Genomic DNA, 14,311 nt, shown 5'->3' on the forward strand with positions numbered 1-14,311 from the left:
GGGTCGCGGGGGTGCCGAGCCCGCGGGCGTCGCGTGGAGGGAGCTGGGGGCGGGCTCCCACCCGAGTCTGCAGACACTCAAGGGGACCCTGGCTTCGAGCCCGGCCCCATGCCGGCAGGAATCTTCCCGGCAGAGGGGCTTCTGAGGGTTCCCGGAGCGGTTTCTGCGGATTGGGTCCCCCGCGCGGGGAGCCGAGCTCGGGTGCGCCCCCTCGAGGCCGACCGCAGGCCCGCAGGCCCCCAGGCCCGGCGGGCGGGCTGCGCGGCTGCTGAAGCCCGGGTCCCGGGTTCTTCGGGGGCTCAGAGGTGCGTGTGCGGACTTGCTGCCCCGCTGTGGCCTTTTGGTAGGGGTGTCTCTCAGAAGAACCGCCTGGGCACCACCTGTCACAGCTCGCGTAATTCCCACACGCAGAGCCATCTCCCTGGGTTCCAACATCCAGCCAGGTGGGCACGGGGTCGGGGAGCGCGCACACTGAGCCCGAGGCCCCGCCAACGTCCTGACCCACCGCGTGCGCCTTCTATGCTCTCTCCGAGCGCCTTATCCGCTAGGGCGGCCCTCTAACCACGTCGGGTGGCCCTCTGAGAAGTGGTACAAGAGACGGCTCCTCAGCCCAGAGATGGACACACGCCACCCCCACCCCTCCCCCGCGCACAGGACTCGCCTCGGTTTCAGGCTGTTCTCCTCCCCCCAGGCGCCCCGTCTGGAGATCTCCAGGGTTTTCTGGGCCGTCCTCTCTTTCTTGGCAGTCTGCCCCTCACCCCCAATGCCTTGGCATCCCTGGACCCTCAGCTCCATCTCCTCGACTCAGGGACTCCTCTGGGTCCCTGCTGAGTTCCTGTCCCTGCACCACAATCTGGAAACCTCCTCAAGGCAGCAAATCTGGGCAGTCACAAGATTCACTTATTTCCTGTCTTTCAGGGTCACTGTCTTTCATGACCTAAGGTCCAGCTCCTGGAAAACTCTCATTTGATACCTTTTGTCTGGATTTTTTGGGTGTGAGGGTATATTTGTTTCCTGTTACTCCATCATGGGCAGAAGTGGAATTCATATTACTATCACTTTAATGTTTAAACTGTCACAACTTGGCCAGTGGGAGCCCCTGTGCCGTTTAGCACAGTCCCTGACACTCTTGATGGCAGCCGGCAACACAGGAATACTCTAAGCCCATCCTGTTATTTCTGGGCCCTAGCTCCCTTTGATAGAAAACTAAGGTTTTCTTCCACGTACAAAGTAGAAGTGCCAGACCCTGAGACAGGCACACTACCTGCTGTCTCTACCTAGTCTTCACTATAAATAAGCAGTCTAAAGGTAGAGTACCTTTCTCAGCAACACAGAGCTAGATGGAGTCAGACCTGCACCCAGGCCTGCCTCAGGCCAAATCAACACCACCTACCAAAGCAGCCTGCCAGGAGTCTGGTAGACCTTCCCAGGCCCTCTTCCCTGGACTCCTTCAGGACTAGGGGTTCTGCCCGCTCCAGTAGGAACTTGCCATATTTTACTGAACATTGCAAGTCTAATCTACCTGCTAAAATGTAAGCTGCCCTGTGATAGAAATCACATCACATCACATCCATCCATCCATCCATCTATACCCCTACCCACCCATCCACAAGTCTTGTGGGACCCACAAGACTTACAATCAAATTCAATAAAACTGGCAAGTTCTTCCGAGTGGTTAGAACCTCTAGTCTTGAAGGAGTCCAAAGAAGGGGAGCCCTGGGAAGGCTCCCAGAGGCTACCACCAGAGCTGGGCGGTGAGAGCTTAGCTGCCACTGCCCCACCTTGTCATCATCTCACTCTGCCTGTGCATCTCCTCCTCCAGCACCACTGGACTTGTAGCAACCTGTTTCTTTTTTTTTTTTAAACACAGTCTTCTTTTTTAAAATTAAATTATAGTCTACAATATTATATTAGTTTCAAGTGTACAACATAGTGATTTGATATTTTTCTACATTGCGTAAAGCTGACCCCGGTAAGTCTAATTACCGTCTGTCACCATAGAAAGTTATTATGGTATTATTGACTATATTCCTTATGCTGTACCTTACATCCCTGTGACGTTTATTTTATAACTTGTTTCTTCCTTATCATCTTTGCTTGTTGACCAGTTTGTCTGCTGAGATGAGAACATGCTGGGGAGAGGAAACCTGTTTGCAGAGCCAGCTCTGGGCAATTCTGGGACGACTAGGCTTCCTACAGAGTGGTGAGAGGCTTTTGAGAATGAGCCTCCCTAACTTAGCAGGGACTGAGTGTGTCTCACCCCCCTGGGGTGTGGTGTCCTTGGTGCCCGGACTTCCTCCCAGGATGGGGCCTGGGTGTTAGCAACATGTCTGAAGTCCTTAATTTAAGAAGTCCCTAAACAAAGAGGCAGGTTGACAGCAAAGGAACAATGGATGTTACAGCCAGAAAGTAAAATCTTGGTGGCACAAAGGGAGGAGAGCAGGTACAGAGTCACAGAGTTGAGGCTAACAGGTGTGTGGCCGGCACCTAGGCGCAAAGGGGCTTGGAGTTGGAGAGACTTTTCTAAGTGTATTGCTAAATGCAAAGCACATTGATCCTTTACCGCCTCCCCACACACCTGCACATACACACACGCACACACGCATAACCGGGACTAGCGTGGCTTATGGAGTCACATTCCAGAATGGTTGGCTTGGGAAGGCAGTCAGTCAACAGGGTAGTGACAGACTGGCTGTGGAGTGGGAAAGGAGCCCAGGGCGCCTCCAAGGTTTTGCACCTGAACAGCTAGAAGGATGGACTCCTTGTCCTTTTTAAAGGCAGCGGGGTCACTGTGAGAAAAGCAAGTGTGGAGGAGATGGGGAGTTCAGTCGTCTCAAGTTTGGGATGCTGGTTAGACAGGTGTCAAGCAGAGAGCTGGACACAGGAATTTGAAGCCAGGTGTGGAGCGTAAAGGAGAGACATACATGCGGGGCTCTTCATGGTAGAGAAGTTATTTTTATCTAAGTGCCAAGGCTGGAAAAGATCACCAAGGTTGTGAGGGGAATAGAAGAGGGGTCAGGGAGAGGAGGGGGACCGGCGAAGGAGCAGCGAGGTAAGAGGAGAGCAGCACGGTGCGGCCTGCAGGGGAACCCACCAACCCTGTCCAGTGCCGTTCACAGACAAGCACGACGGGCACCAGGACCTGAGCCCACGCGAATGCCTGGCCACACCCACGAGGCCTCCCCTCGCGGGACGTGGATGCACAGCCCCAGCAGAGCGGGCTTGAGAGAGAACGTACTCCAGGGGCAGGAGCGGAGACTGTGGCTCCCTGATGTACCTTTAAAGCCTGGGCTGGGGGTGGGGGAAGGGAGGGAAGAGGCTGCCTCCCATACTCCCCTCTTGACACACGGAGGGCATGAGGATGAGGGTCATGGGTTACCCAGCAGCCATGGTCCTCTACTGCCAAGACCGGTCCTGACGTCAAATTGGCCAACACAGAAGCTGCTCCTTCACACATTTCTTTCACAAAGGACCCTCCAAAGAAGCCAAACGGTGCCCTGAAAGTAGAACAGAACCCAAGAAAACAAAGAGGAGGGTCAGGCACTGGGTACACCGGAGTGCAGTTGAATGACACAGGACACAAGTCCAGTTTGCAAATCAAAAAAGTTTTATATGATCCAAAGAAAAAAGTTACATCACACATATTCATTTAAATAATAAGTCAAAGTCTGTTACATAAAACATAATTCTGAAACATTTAACATTTTATTAACTACTTGAAAGGCTCAAAGTCAAAAAAGATCAAGCAAAACTGCTCAGGCAGTAAAGTGCACTGGGGGACGTGCCGCCCGCGCCCTCCTCCGATGCCCGGGCCGCAGCGGAAGGACTCCACGCTGAACACGCACCGCGGGGTTCTGGTTCTCACGTTGCATTTTTCAGATGAAGCTGTTTCCCAATTTACAATCTTTCAATCACAGAGGGCCAAAAATGTTGTTTACAGAAGGTATTTCAAAGTCTAATCAGGAAATGGAAGTGTAAATCAAAACTTTTTTTTTTTTTTAACACATCTATCCTTTAGCAACAACACTGCTCAGAGAATGAAGTTCTAGGTGACAAGCAACCAAATACTCAAAGACGTTGTATTATCTACCAGAACTTTAGCAGGACTAACATCACTTTGTATAATTAAAAATATCCAGATTTAATGCCACTTACAGCATACACAAAGAAATGTTTATGCTGATTTAAGATATAAGTGCAAGAAAGAACTGGGTGGTGGGGAATCACGAACTATAGACATTTAATTCTGGTTCTCTTCCAACTGTAGCATGTCTCATGACCAGTAGGAATACTCAATTACAGAAGTCTCCAAAGACACGGAAGCCTACTAAACACACAGCCGGCGCTTACAGAACTGTATGTCAATTAGCAGTTGATACTTCATGGGTATCAAGTAACATACAATGAATGACCAGGCAAGGGTTATTAGACTAAAAAGACCTGAACACAAAACCTGATATTTATTCAATATTTCACCTTACCGTCATTTTAATAAAGGTAAATGCAAATAAATAAGAGGCAAAGACAAAAATCTAAATACACATGGCACAATAAAAACCTTCCCAGGCTCGAAGGGCAGAGCAACATCACTGTGTTCCTTACATGCACTCTCTTGCCTGGATTCCCAACGCTGCCCAACCAAAGCAGTCTCAGCAGCTTCCTGGACACCTGGACACTGGGGCGCAGTCTCTGTAATGCTAGGACCTGTGCTCACAGCTTCAAAGTGATGCCCATGGTCTATTCTCTAGCCAGACTGCAAAATACCCCATTCCAAGTAATTTTCTGTTTGATCAAAACAATTTCTTTCAAACAAAATGAATGAAAGGACAGCTTGGTAGTATTACTGCCGCTTAGTGTAACTTGCATTTCCCGTCGTTCTTAATACTTAATAAATAAAGGAATCAGAACACTGGAGCTGGACCATACGCATGTCCGCTTCACCTTACATAAGCTTTACTTTGGTGGAAAGTTCCTCCAACTACTAAGGACATCTTTTTCTCTAAGTTACTCTACCCACAAAACACTTGGATAAGGCCACAGCAAAAGAAGTCAAACTGACAACTGACAAAGCAGCTGGGTTTGAGTGCTTACATTTTCTTTTTTGGGGGTTTGAGGTACAAACAGCAGACTCTGAATGGTCTGCTCTCAGCAGAGTACAGACACTCAGACCCTACATCAGCTCTCTGCTCACCGGGTATCTACCGAGTATTTTACGTTAATCTCTGGGGTACATTCTTCACAAGTCACACCATGGACACAGGTGACTAAGGTCTACTTAATGAAAATTTTAATTCCTTGGGCTACAGCCTTAAAGAAATAGTTGTCTGGAATTTCCCTTGGAAATGTTATGAAGAAGCTGACTGCGAAGTTTTTCCCCCCCATTTCTTTAAGAGGCCCCTATTCAACCAGTTCTGATTCTAAAAAATTCGTAGATCTAAAAGGCCTGATTACAAAGTTGTAAAGTTTTTTTGTCTGAATAATGTGCCAACTTTACTAAAAGTAGGGTTATTATAAAAACATCGTTAAACATTGAAAAGAAGATTGTAAAATCATCTATATAGAAATTGGTAATTTGAGAACCAACAATATAAATTTTTTTTAATAAAAAACAGTATAAAAATTAGTAACGTGTCTCATTTCTACAAAACAGGAGTAGGAAGGTTGTAAAAAAATCCAGATTTTGTAAAATTTATTGCCGAAATGTTTGTTTGAATGCTGGTGATTTAGATTATCAAATTTTCTTCCATTTTCCTTAAAACAACTTCTGAAACTACAAAAGATATTGAACAGGGTTCCCCACCAAAAAAGACAAGTTAACATACTTTCATCAGAACCAGCTCCCCTAGCCCTCAAGACAATTTCTTTTGGAGAGAAAACCATCACTTCCATTCCTGAAAAAAGGCTTTGAAAAATTCCCATCCACAACTCCCTGGAGGACCTTTCATGCAGAGGCCGGCAGGTGCACCAGCGGGCTCCCAGGGTTCTCTGCTGAGGCAATTCTGTTCAGTTTGCCAACCTCCGCCTGCCAGCCAGGGATCTTCTTGGTGGTCATATGGCGCCGGGCATGCTTTGTCAAGTGGTCGCTGCGCATGAAACGCCGATCACACACTGGGCATACAAACTTCTTCTCCCCAGTGTGAGTTCTGCGGTGGCGAGAGAGTTCATCTGAACGAGCAAATTTTTTATCACAGCCATCCCAGCTACAGGTGAAAGGTTTCTCTCCTGAGAGATAAGAAAACACAAAGTAAAGGAAACATAAATCCGCAGCACCTTATTGGACAGGTTAATTCATGTCGTTTTACAACTGTATTCGTCGAAACCTAAGCAGCAAGTAATATCCTATCATTCTGGTATCAGGTTATGTGGAAGTCAAGAAATCGTCCAAGATGCATTTCTTCCTGCCACACCTAAGATGTAATATGTCAGGGCCCAAAGACATCAAACTAATCTAATCCTTCTAAAGATATTTTTAAATAAAAATAAATCTTTGACTGTGAACTTGGGGTAGGAGGTAAATTGTTGAAAGGAATGACTCCTTCCCTCTCTGGAAGCTGCACATATAAAAAAAAAATCCCTCCTAGCACCTGCAAGACTTCTCAGAATCATTAATTCCATCTTCATATTTGTTATTACACTGACAAAGAGGTTAATTGCAGAACAGGTTAGAATTCTAACAGCTACCTTCTTGTTGTTACAAGCTTCAAGCATCTGTCATTCACTCAAAGTTTCAGAGCACCCGGCAGGTGTCCTGCCCATACTGTGTCTTCCTGGAGGTACAGGGGTGAGTGGGAAGCCCTTGTCCGCAGAATCCTGGGCCTTTCCAGCCAGCAGGAATGCTCCGTCTCCTGCATCCTGAAGCCCTGATCTTGACCAGGTTGTGACCACCATAGACCGCTTGTGCAACCTTGTGAAGGGATTTGATAAATGCTGTTGCGTGCTGTCATGTGACCTACCTTCCCGAAGGTTTACGACTTGTCTAGTTCATCCATCTATGTACAGTTTAACCCCCGGCACAGCACTTTGTATGACAGGTGGTGAATAAATGGTTTTGAATGAATGAGTGTTGGAGAGAGATCAACTAAATATCTGATGTTTTTCAAAGCTGATTTAAAAGGAAAATTCATTATCACAGTGATGCTGTGATGGATTTCAAAGACCCCATGTTGAAAGCATAAGGTTACCTGTTCCCAGGAAACTACCACCAGTGCTGGCAGCATACCAGATGGCCAGATGTTGGACAGAGAACCACCACCCTTTGGCGTGGGATTTACAAAGTGCCCTATGTTTTCAGCATGTCAAAAATGTAGCCTTTGCTCACTCGACCGTATCCTAATTAAACAAATTTTCATGTTGGTACAGTGAAAAACTATCTTATCTAAGGTAAACCTATCCAAGATTTCTATTTCTTATAAAAACTCCAATTTAGTGTTTATGAAATAACACAAGAATTTGATTCTTCAGAACCTTTATGGTTACTTAAATGTAAGTACTTTGGGAAACCTGAAAAGAGCTTGTATGATCACCTTAGTTTCCTACCAAGGGAAGCTGACTGAATAAACAGTAAAACCTCATTCCACTGCGCTTCCCCACATGTGGAATCTGTGTTTGGATGTGATCTGAAGTTCACCTCAGCAGTCTCAGTGAAAAGCAGGGCTTGCCAAGTCAATGAGCCCCTTAGGGGTGCCCATTCACACCGATACAGCCATGACAGCAACCCTGCATCACCAATGACTAGCGTCAGGCTCTTGGGACAGACACCAAGAGTCTATATCCAGTGAGATCAGACACCTATGTACGTAACTAAAAATACAAAGGGACAATAAGGTGAAAAACACAACAAACCACCAGGGTCAAATAAAGAAGGAGAGATCAGGGAAGAGTTCTAAGAACTAACTTTGGGATGGCCCTTAAAGGGTTTTCAGTAAGTAGAGACAGGCAGAGGGCAGAGGGTGAAGGGCAGAAATGTGGAACTGGAGAGAGACAGTAAAGGCAGAGAGGCAAGTTCTTCACAGGCCAGGTTTGGGGCCTTAGCCCGGAAGCACACAGCCCCTTCCGCAGTGTGGAGGACAGCAGGGCTCCTTCCGTAAGGCCCGCCTTCCAGATGCGGCTTCATTCTGCAAGCGGGAGCTGCCACGATTGGAGTTCTAATGTGTTAATTAGAAACCACTCTACCAGGAAAGCATTTCAAAGTAAAGTACTATGACAACTCCCTCCAATTCAGCCTTTCCTAAACTGTATTTCACAATTCACTGCTGTCCCCCAGGCCACTAGCCGGCATCTGGGGTTCCACGATCAAGACAGCTTACGAAGCACACCTTTACTGCAGAACCTGCGTCCTGTTAACTGGGCTTATTATATATACATATGTGTGTGAACCTTTGAAAGGTGAGTTTAACAAGCAGACTATTTAACCACAGTACCCTTGAAAACAAAACAAGTGACACTAACTCAAAGAACAAGAGTGTCACAGAACACCTGAGACGTTCTGCCCTAATCAACTACAGCAGAAGTTCTACCTACCAGGCAACCTCACACCTCCGCTAAACATGGTAGCCACCAGCCCCATGTAGCTATATAAACGCAACCTTAATGAAAACGTTAAACTTCGGTTCCTCAGACACACTGTTCACATTTCAAGTCCACGTGGCTAGTGGCTACCCTCCTAATGGACAGAGAACATTTCCATCACTGCCGAAAACTCTACTGGATCTGACAGGACAATGAAGAGATCATTAAGTCATTTTAGTTAGTTTCTTGTGTGAGTCCTTCTGAATTAAAACCACATATTGCCAAAAATAAAAAAACAATATTCCTTTAAAGTTCAAATATTCTAGAATTCAAACTTTTCCATACTTTGGAGAGCTCTTTCCCCATAGTAAGCCTAAGTAAGTCACACTGATGTTTATTGAACGTGAATGGACACTTTCTAAAATGCAAAGAAAGAATGTCTACTGCAATGTGAAGAGAAAGGGGGAATGTGAGCCTCACCCTAAAAGCCTCTCAATCACAGGTTCACAATCACAGAACTATATTACATTTTAGCTACTGGGGTGACCAGATACCATGTTCCAGGAAAACCACTGACAGCTGTACTAACGTTCACCCCAAGACTATGAAGGCTTTTCAGAACCAAAGAAAGATGGCCACCTTCTCCAGCGGTTCTCAGCTTCGCTCCCACTCAAAGGCGGCTGGACGTGTGTTTCCCGATCACGGGATCCGACATTCCCTATGCCCTACCTGCTTCAGTTCTCACCTGTGTGAGTGCGAAGATGAGCCTTGAGGTGGGAACTTTTGAAGTAGGTTTTCTGGCAGCCTGGGAAGTTGCAAACATAGTTCCTCCTTCGGGAAAAGTCTACCTGAGGGGCGCAGTTCTGACTGGATGCAATAAACACTGGAGCAGGGGCAAGGGGCAGTAACTTGGTATTCCCAACAGCCATTCCACTCGACGAACACGTGGCAGGCTGCGGGAGGGCCCCCTGGGGCAGAACCAACATCACAGTTCCCTGAGGCACAGACGGTCCCACGAACACAGGCTGGGGCACTGGAGCAGCGTGGGGTAAGATGGGTTTGACAGTCCCTGCAGACACTTGGGGAGATGGCTTCAAAAAAGCTGATAACATGCCACTTTGTCCAGTCACAGGGATCATTTGGCAAAGGACAGGAGGACTAGGAATGGGCACAGAAATCAGAGGGGTGGCTTTCCTTGGCAAGTCATTTTCATAATTCTTTGGTGAGCAGGTCTGAATTGCAACGGGCCACCCTGCCTGCTGGTCTTTGGTGGGGCTCAGGCCACTGGACTTGTGCAAACAAGGCTGACAGGACGCTGAGTTAGCGCTGAGCACACTGTCTGTGAGGTGTGTGTCCTGCACAGCTTCAACGTGCCCCAAAAACTGCGCTTCTCCTTCCGCGCTGGCCGAAAGTTGGTGTGCTTGAGTCTGGGTGGTAGGAACGTGGGCAGCAGCAGGACTCCCCCCAGTGTGGCAAATGACACTTGTCACCGTGGCCCTGCAGTGAGGGCTGACAGCCGGCTCCAGCAGCTCTGCCTTCAAAGCAGGCAGGGCGCTCTCTGCCCTCCTGCTCAGCACTCCGGCTGCCCCAGTAGAGGCTGGGGCGACAGCCACGACCACAGGTGCTTTGGAATCAGTTACTTGGGAAGGAACAACTGTCCCTGTTGACGGCTCCAGGAGGTCAGGGCTCTGAGGAGGAGTCATGCACTTTAAAAAAAAAAAAGAAAAAAGTACTGTGTGAAAAGGTTGTTTTGGTTAAATTTTAAGGAACTTAACTTTGATCATGTTGTCCCCAAGGTCTTTACAAAGAAGTATCTAGAAAAGACTGGTCAAAGTCTGCTCCCAATCACACCCAGTGAATATAAAAGCTGCATGAGACACTTTACTTTCTAGCTTTCTCTCCCTTTCCCGACCTCTCTCAAACCCGTCCATCTGCTCGGTTATAAGGACGCCAGCGCCATTCCTGGCCTCGCACAGCTACTGAAATGAACAATTTGCATATTAGGGCTGCAAATGAGAAATCAAACTTATATTCAAGATGAAAGCTTTACACAATAATTTTAGATTCTCAAAAATTTTTTAAAAACCTCGGTGGTAATCATTTAACACACACATATCCAATCAATCACACACGTATCCTGTGCCTATTGGATGAGAGGTAAAACCTGTCAGAATGACCCATAAAAGGCCCTGCTCTAACCAGGGGTTCTGCCTATAGTGAGCCTCTGTAACACCTCCCCCACCACTCCCACTTATCTTCAGCCTCTCAGTGGACGATCCCAACGCTGTGACGTGCTCTGGGCAGCCAGGCCCACTACCTGTACAATCCTCTCCACTACCCCCAAGTCCCTTCTCATCCCTCTCTCTCCAAGTCGGTTTTCCACACTCTCCTTCCAGGGCAGGCTTCCAGCCCAGGACAATTAGATTATAATTTTCAGTTTTGTTAGCAATTGACAGCTCTCGACTTCTCCAAGTTGCGAAGCAGTTTTCCCCAGTAACTTCAGAGCTGTAGCAAGTTAAGAAAACCAAAACCAAAACCAGTGCTTGACTACACCCAACTCACCCAAGAAAGAAGCTGGCTGCCACAGGGTGGCAGAGGCCAGGGTCTCAACGCAGCTAACAAAAGCTGTCCAGTGCCAAAGCACAGGCTTTCCCCAGCTGTGGCAGCGGATCCTGACCCTGGCCTGGGGTATCTGGGGAATCTAAGCCTCCACCCTCAGTTCCCCAGGGAAATGAGTACATTTTGCTTTCTCCCATTAATCTGTACGTTTCAGCCTATGGACATTTTCACCCCGTGGCTGCAAGCTATGATCAATCAATGGAAAGCATATTTTCAAGAGATAAAAGAAGTTTTCACCCTTAGGACCCATACAGGGGAGGGTATGAACTTGCTTGCCAGCATCGGGTGAATCTCCCCAGGAGCTCTTCAGCATGTTTACTGAAGGTACTCCAGCCATTGCACAAATCGCTCCTCTCCCCCTCCTCTTACCAGAGTTGATAAAGAATGGAAGTCCTTTGGTAACTCGGGTGTGGCTGCGTCCACGTGCACAATGGTGGAAACATCCCCAGAGTCAGAGACAGGTGTGAGGGGTCTTATCTTTAACAAGTCCCCTTTCTGGGATCTCTGACCCCAGGAGCTCATACAAACAAGAGCCTCGACAGCTTCCATGTCGTTCTGCTCCAAGATGCTGCACGTAGACCTCTCGCTGTCGTGCCGCTTCCTCTCCAGGATTGACTCGCATATGTCCATGATGTCAACCTAAAGTCGACACAACACAGTGGCTGAGTCCCTGGAAACACAGGGAGGGGGGGACCGGGACAGCACGGGGACGCGCACACCAGAAGCCTGCCCCGCCCCCGGCAGCACGCGCACGCGCTCTGGCTTCCAGGGAAGGATGCCTGCCGAGCGCCGAGGACCACTCGCTCCGAGCCAGCGTTCTGCAGCGGCGGGTGGGGGGCAGTGGGGGGAGAAGGAGGAATGGACTCGGTCCAACAGCGGCTTCCACGGAAAATCCTGACTGTTAACAAAGGTTATTAAGCTAGCTTCTCCTTCGGGAAATGATTAATAACACTTCCAGAGGTGTGAGCTGCAGTAGCTAGTACCAAACTGTCCCCGGGGGAGGAGGAAAAGACACTGATGGCTGAGGTTGGGTAAGATGACAGCGCAGCCCTTCTGAGTCGGCGAAGCCACCAGAGCGTCCCCACAGACGCATCTGCGACAACCCCGGAGGCTCCACACCAGTGAGGCCGTCACTCAGCAGAGCCCTGGGCGGGAGAGCCTGCACTGGCTCAGCCCCGGTCCCCACCCCCAGGAGCACCGATTCACGCCACAAGGCCAGCGCGGGGAGAGGAAGAAAGTGTAAGATGTGCCACAAGCCCGGGCCCCGAGGACTTTCCAGCGCAGCAGACCGTCTCTTGTCAAGCAAGAGCGGGGCGGGAAGCGACTGAATGATCTCTTCGCAGAGAAATTCTACATCTAGTAAGATACACACTTCCACTCAGTTTGCCTAAACATCCAACCTGTCCTGCCCAGGTGTCCCCCAAAGCACACAGGCAACGCCGCCGCCTTTACAAACGCCGCTCTAGCCCCACTTCTGCCCGCAGCCCGGGCCTCGGAACGAACTGCGAAGTCACAGACGTGCAGGCTACCGCCTGCTTCGCCCACAGGCGGGCAGGGACAGGGCGGCGCGGGGCTCCCACACCTCTCTCTCGGCCTCTCAGCGGTCCGCGCGGCTCGACTAGGTTCCAGGTCCAACCAGCGAACTCCTCGCAGCCCTCAGGTCCCGACTGGAGCCCGCCAGGGTTGAGGCGCCGGGGCCCGCCCCCCGCCCCGTGCAGCCTTCCCGCCGGCCTTTTCCCCGCCCCTTGCCCCGCCCCCACGTTCCCACAACCCTTGCCCCGCCCCCACCTTCCCGCCAGCCGTTGCCCCGCCCCCTCGCCCTCTCCACCGCCCGTGCGCCGCGTTCCCACAGTCCTTGCCCCTTCGCCGGCGCCCCGCCCCCGCCGCCCGCGTGCCGCGTTCCCGCCAGCCGCGCCCCACCCAACGGCCACCTCCTCAGGGCCTGGTGATGTCATGGCTGGAAATAGCCCCGCACCTGAAGCCGGCGGGGCGGGGCCGCTGCGGGAGCGGTAGACAAAGCTGCGCAGAGAGCAGCGCGAGGCACACGCCCACTTCCCGCCCCTCCCGGCGCGGCCTCGTGCGGCCACCGCCCCTCTCGACTCCCGAAGCCGCCCGTGCTCCTAACGGTGCGCGCGCGGTTATGCCCCGCGCGCCTCTGGCCTCCTCCGCGCCCTGGGCCCGCACTGGCAGCGCGTCCCCGCCTCGCCCCTCGCTCCAATGGGAGGCCACTCACCGCGCGTGCGTCGCCCGAGCCCGCGGAGGCCGGCGTGTGCATGGTGCCGGCGGCCCGGAGGCAACAAAGCGGCCGCGCGGCGGGAGTTCAGTACAGCAGCTGCCGCACGTGCACGGCGGGCGGCGGCGACCCGGAGCTCCAGCGGCCGGCGTGCGCCTCCGCCCGCCCGCGCGGCTCTGCCCTGGCGCGGCCCTCGCGGTGCGGGAGGGGCGGGGCGGCTGGGGAGGGAGCGGCCGCAGGGGCGGAGCGCGGAAGCAAACCAAAATACACCACGCCCCGACGGGGCGGGGCCTGGAGGGCGCCAGCCAATGCGCACCTAGCCCGTGCGCCGCCGGCCAATGGGCGCCGCGGGGAGCCGCGTGATCAGAGCCTGGCAGCGGCGTGATCGGGCAGGGCGGGATGCTGCATGTATTTTGGTGGCGGCGAGGGGGCGGAGCTTGAGGCCCTGGAAAGTAGGGGAAAGGTCGCGGCGGCGGCGGCGGCCACGGCGGCGGCGCGGCCGGCGGGGACCACGCAGCTGCGGCCGGGGAACTCCCCGAGCGTGTTGGGACGGCTGGGAGGAGGATTACGCTTAAAGGGGCCACCGCCCGCAGCCTCCCGGAGCGCAGGTCCCCATGAAGTGAATCCGTCCAGAAGAGGCGGCTCACCTGGAGACCTCAACCCAGATTTTGCTTTCTTGTTTTTTAATTGGTATTAATCTACTGTCGCTCTTAGGAGTGCATCCCTGGCCTGGAAGAGTTTTGAAAGCTGGCTAGCTCCAGGTGACATCGCCTGCATCTGCTGCTTACCGCAGCTTCTAGGCCTGTGTCTGCCGCTGACCCCGGTCCCCAGGCAGTTCTGGGCTGCAGTTTCCGCTTAGCTCAGTGGGGGTGGGGGGCAAGACGGGTGCCCACCCGAGAGGCTCCTGGTGAAACCCATTCTTCCCAGGCCAGGTGTAAGCGTCACTCCCTA

The 14,311-nt window shown here is 51.3% G+C and overlaps 1 protein-coding gene across 1 annotated transcript; it reads right to left on the reverse strand.

The window, feature by feature from the left end:
* Positions 1–3,554: 3,554 nt before the first annotated feature.
* Positions 3,555–13,515, reverse strand: KLF11 (KLF transcription factor 11). Its single transcript, XM_060027104.1, has 4 exons — positions 13,361–13,515; positions 11,497–11,766; positions 9,254–10,214; positions 3,555–6,222 (listed from the first exon to the last, which is right to left on the reverse strand). Exons 1-4 carry the CDS (start codon positions 13,400–13,402, stop codon positions 5,942–5,944), a joined length of 1,554 nt encoding a protein of 517 aa, XP_059883087.1. The 5' UTR covers positions 13,403–13,515; the 3' UTR covers positions 3,555–5,941.
* Positions 13,516–14,311: the final 796 nt, after the last annotated feature.

This window comes from Delphinus delphis, chromosome 12 (genome assembly GCF_949987515.2).
Source record: "Delphinus delphis chromosome 12, mDelDel1.2, whole genome shotgun sequence".
Classification (NCBI taxonomy): Eukaryota; Metazoa; Chordata; class Mammalia; order Artiodactyla; family Delphinidae; genus Delphinus; species Delphinus delphis.

What these genes read in the sequence shown, in the direction of transcription:
- KLF11 (XM_060027104.1), bottom strand. Translation starts at nt 13,402, where the DNA reads ATGCACACGCCGGCCTCCGCGGGCTCGGGCGACGCACGCGCG. An exon ending in TCCATTCTTTATCAACTCTG is followed by an intron (nt 10,215 to 11,496) that starts GTAAGAGGAGGG and finishes TTTTTTTTAAAG; the next exon opens with TGCATGACTCCTCCTCAGAG. An exon ending in TCATCTTCGCACTCACACAG is followed by an intron (nt 6,223 to 9,253) that starts GTGAGAACTGAA and finishes CTTATCTCTCAG; the next exon opens with GAGAGAAACCTTTCACCTGT.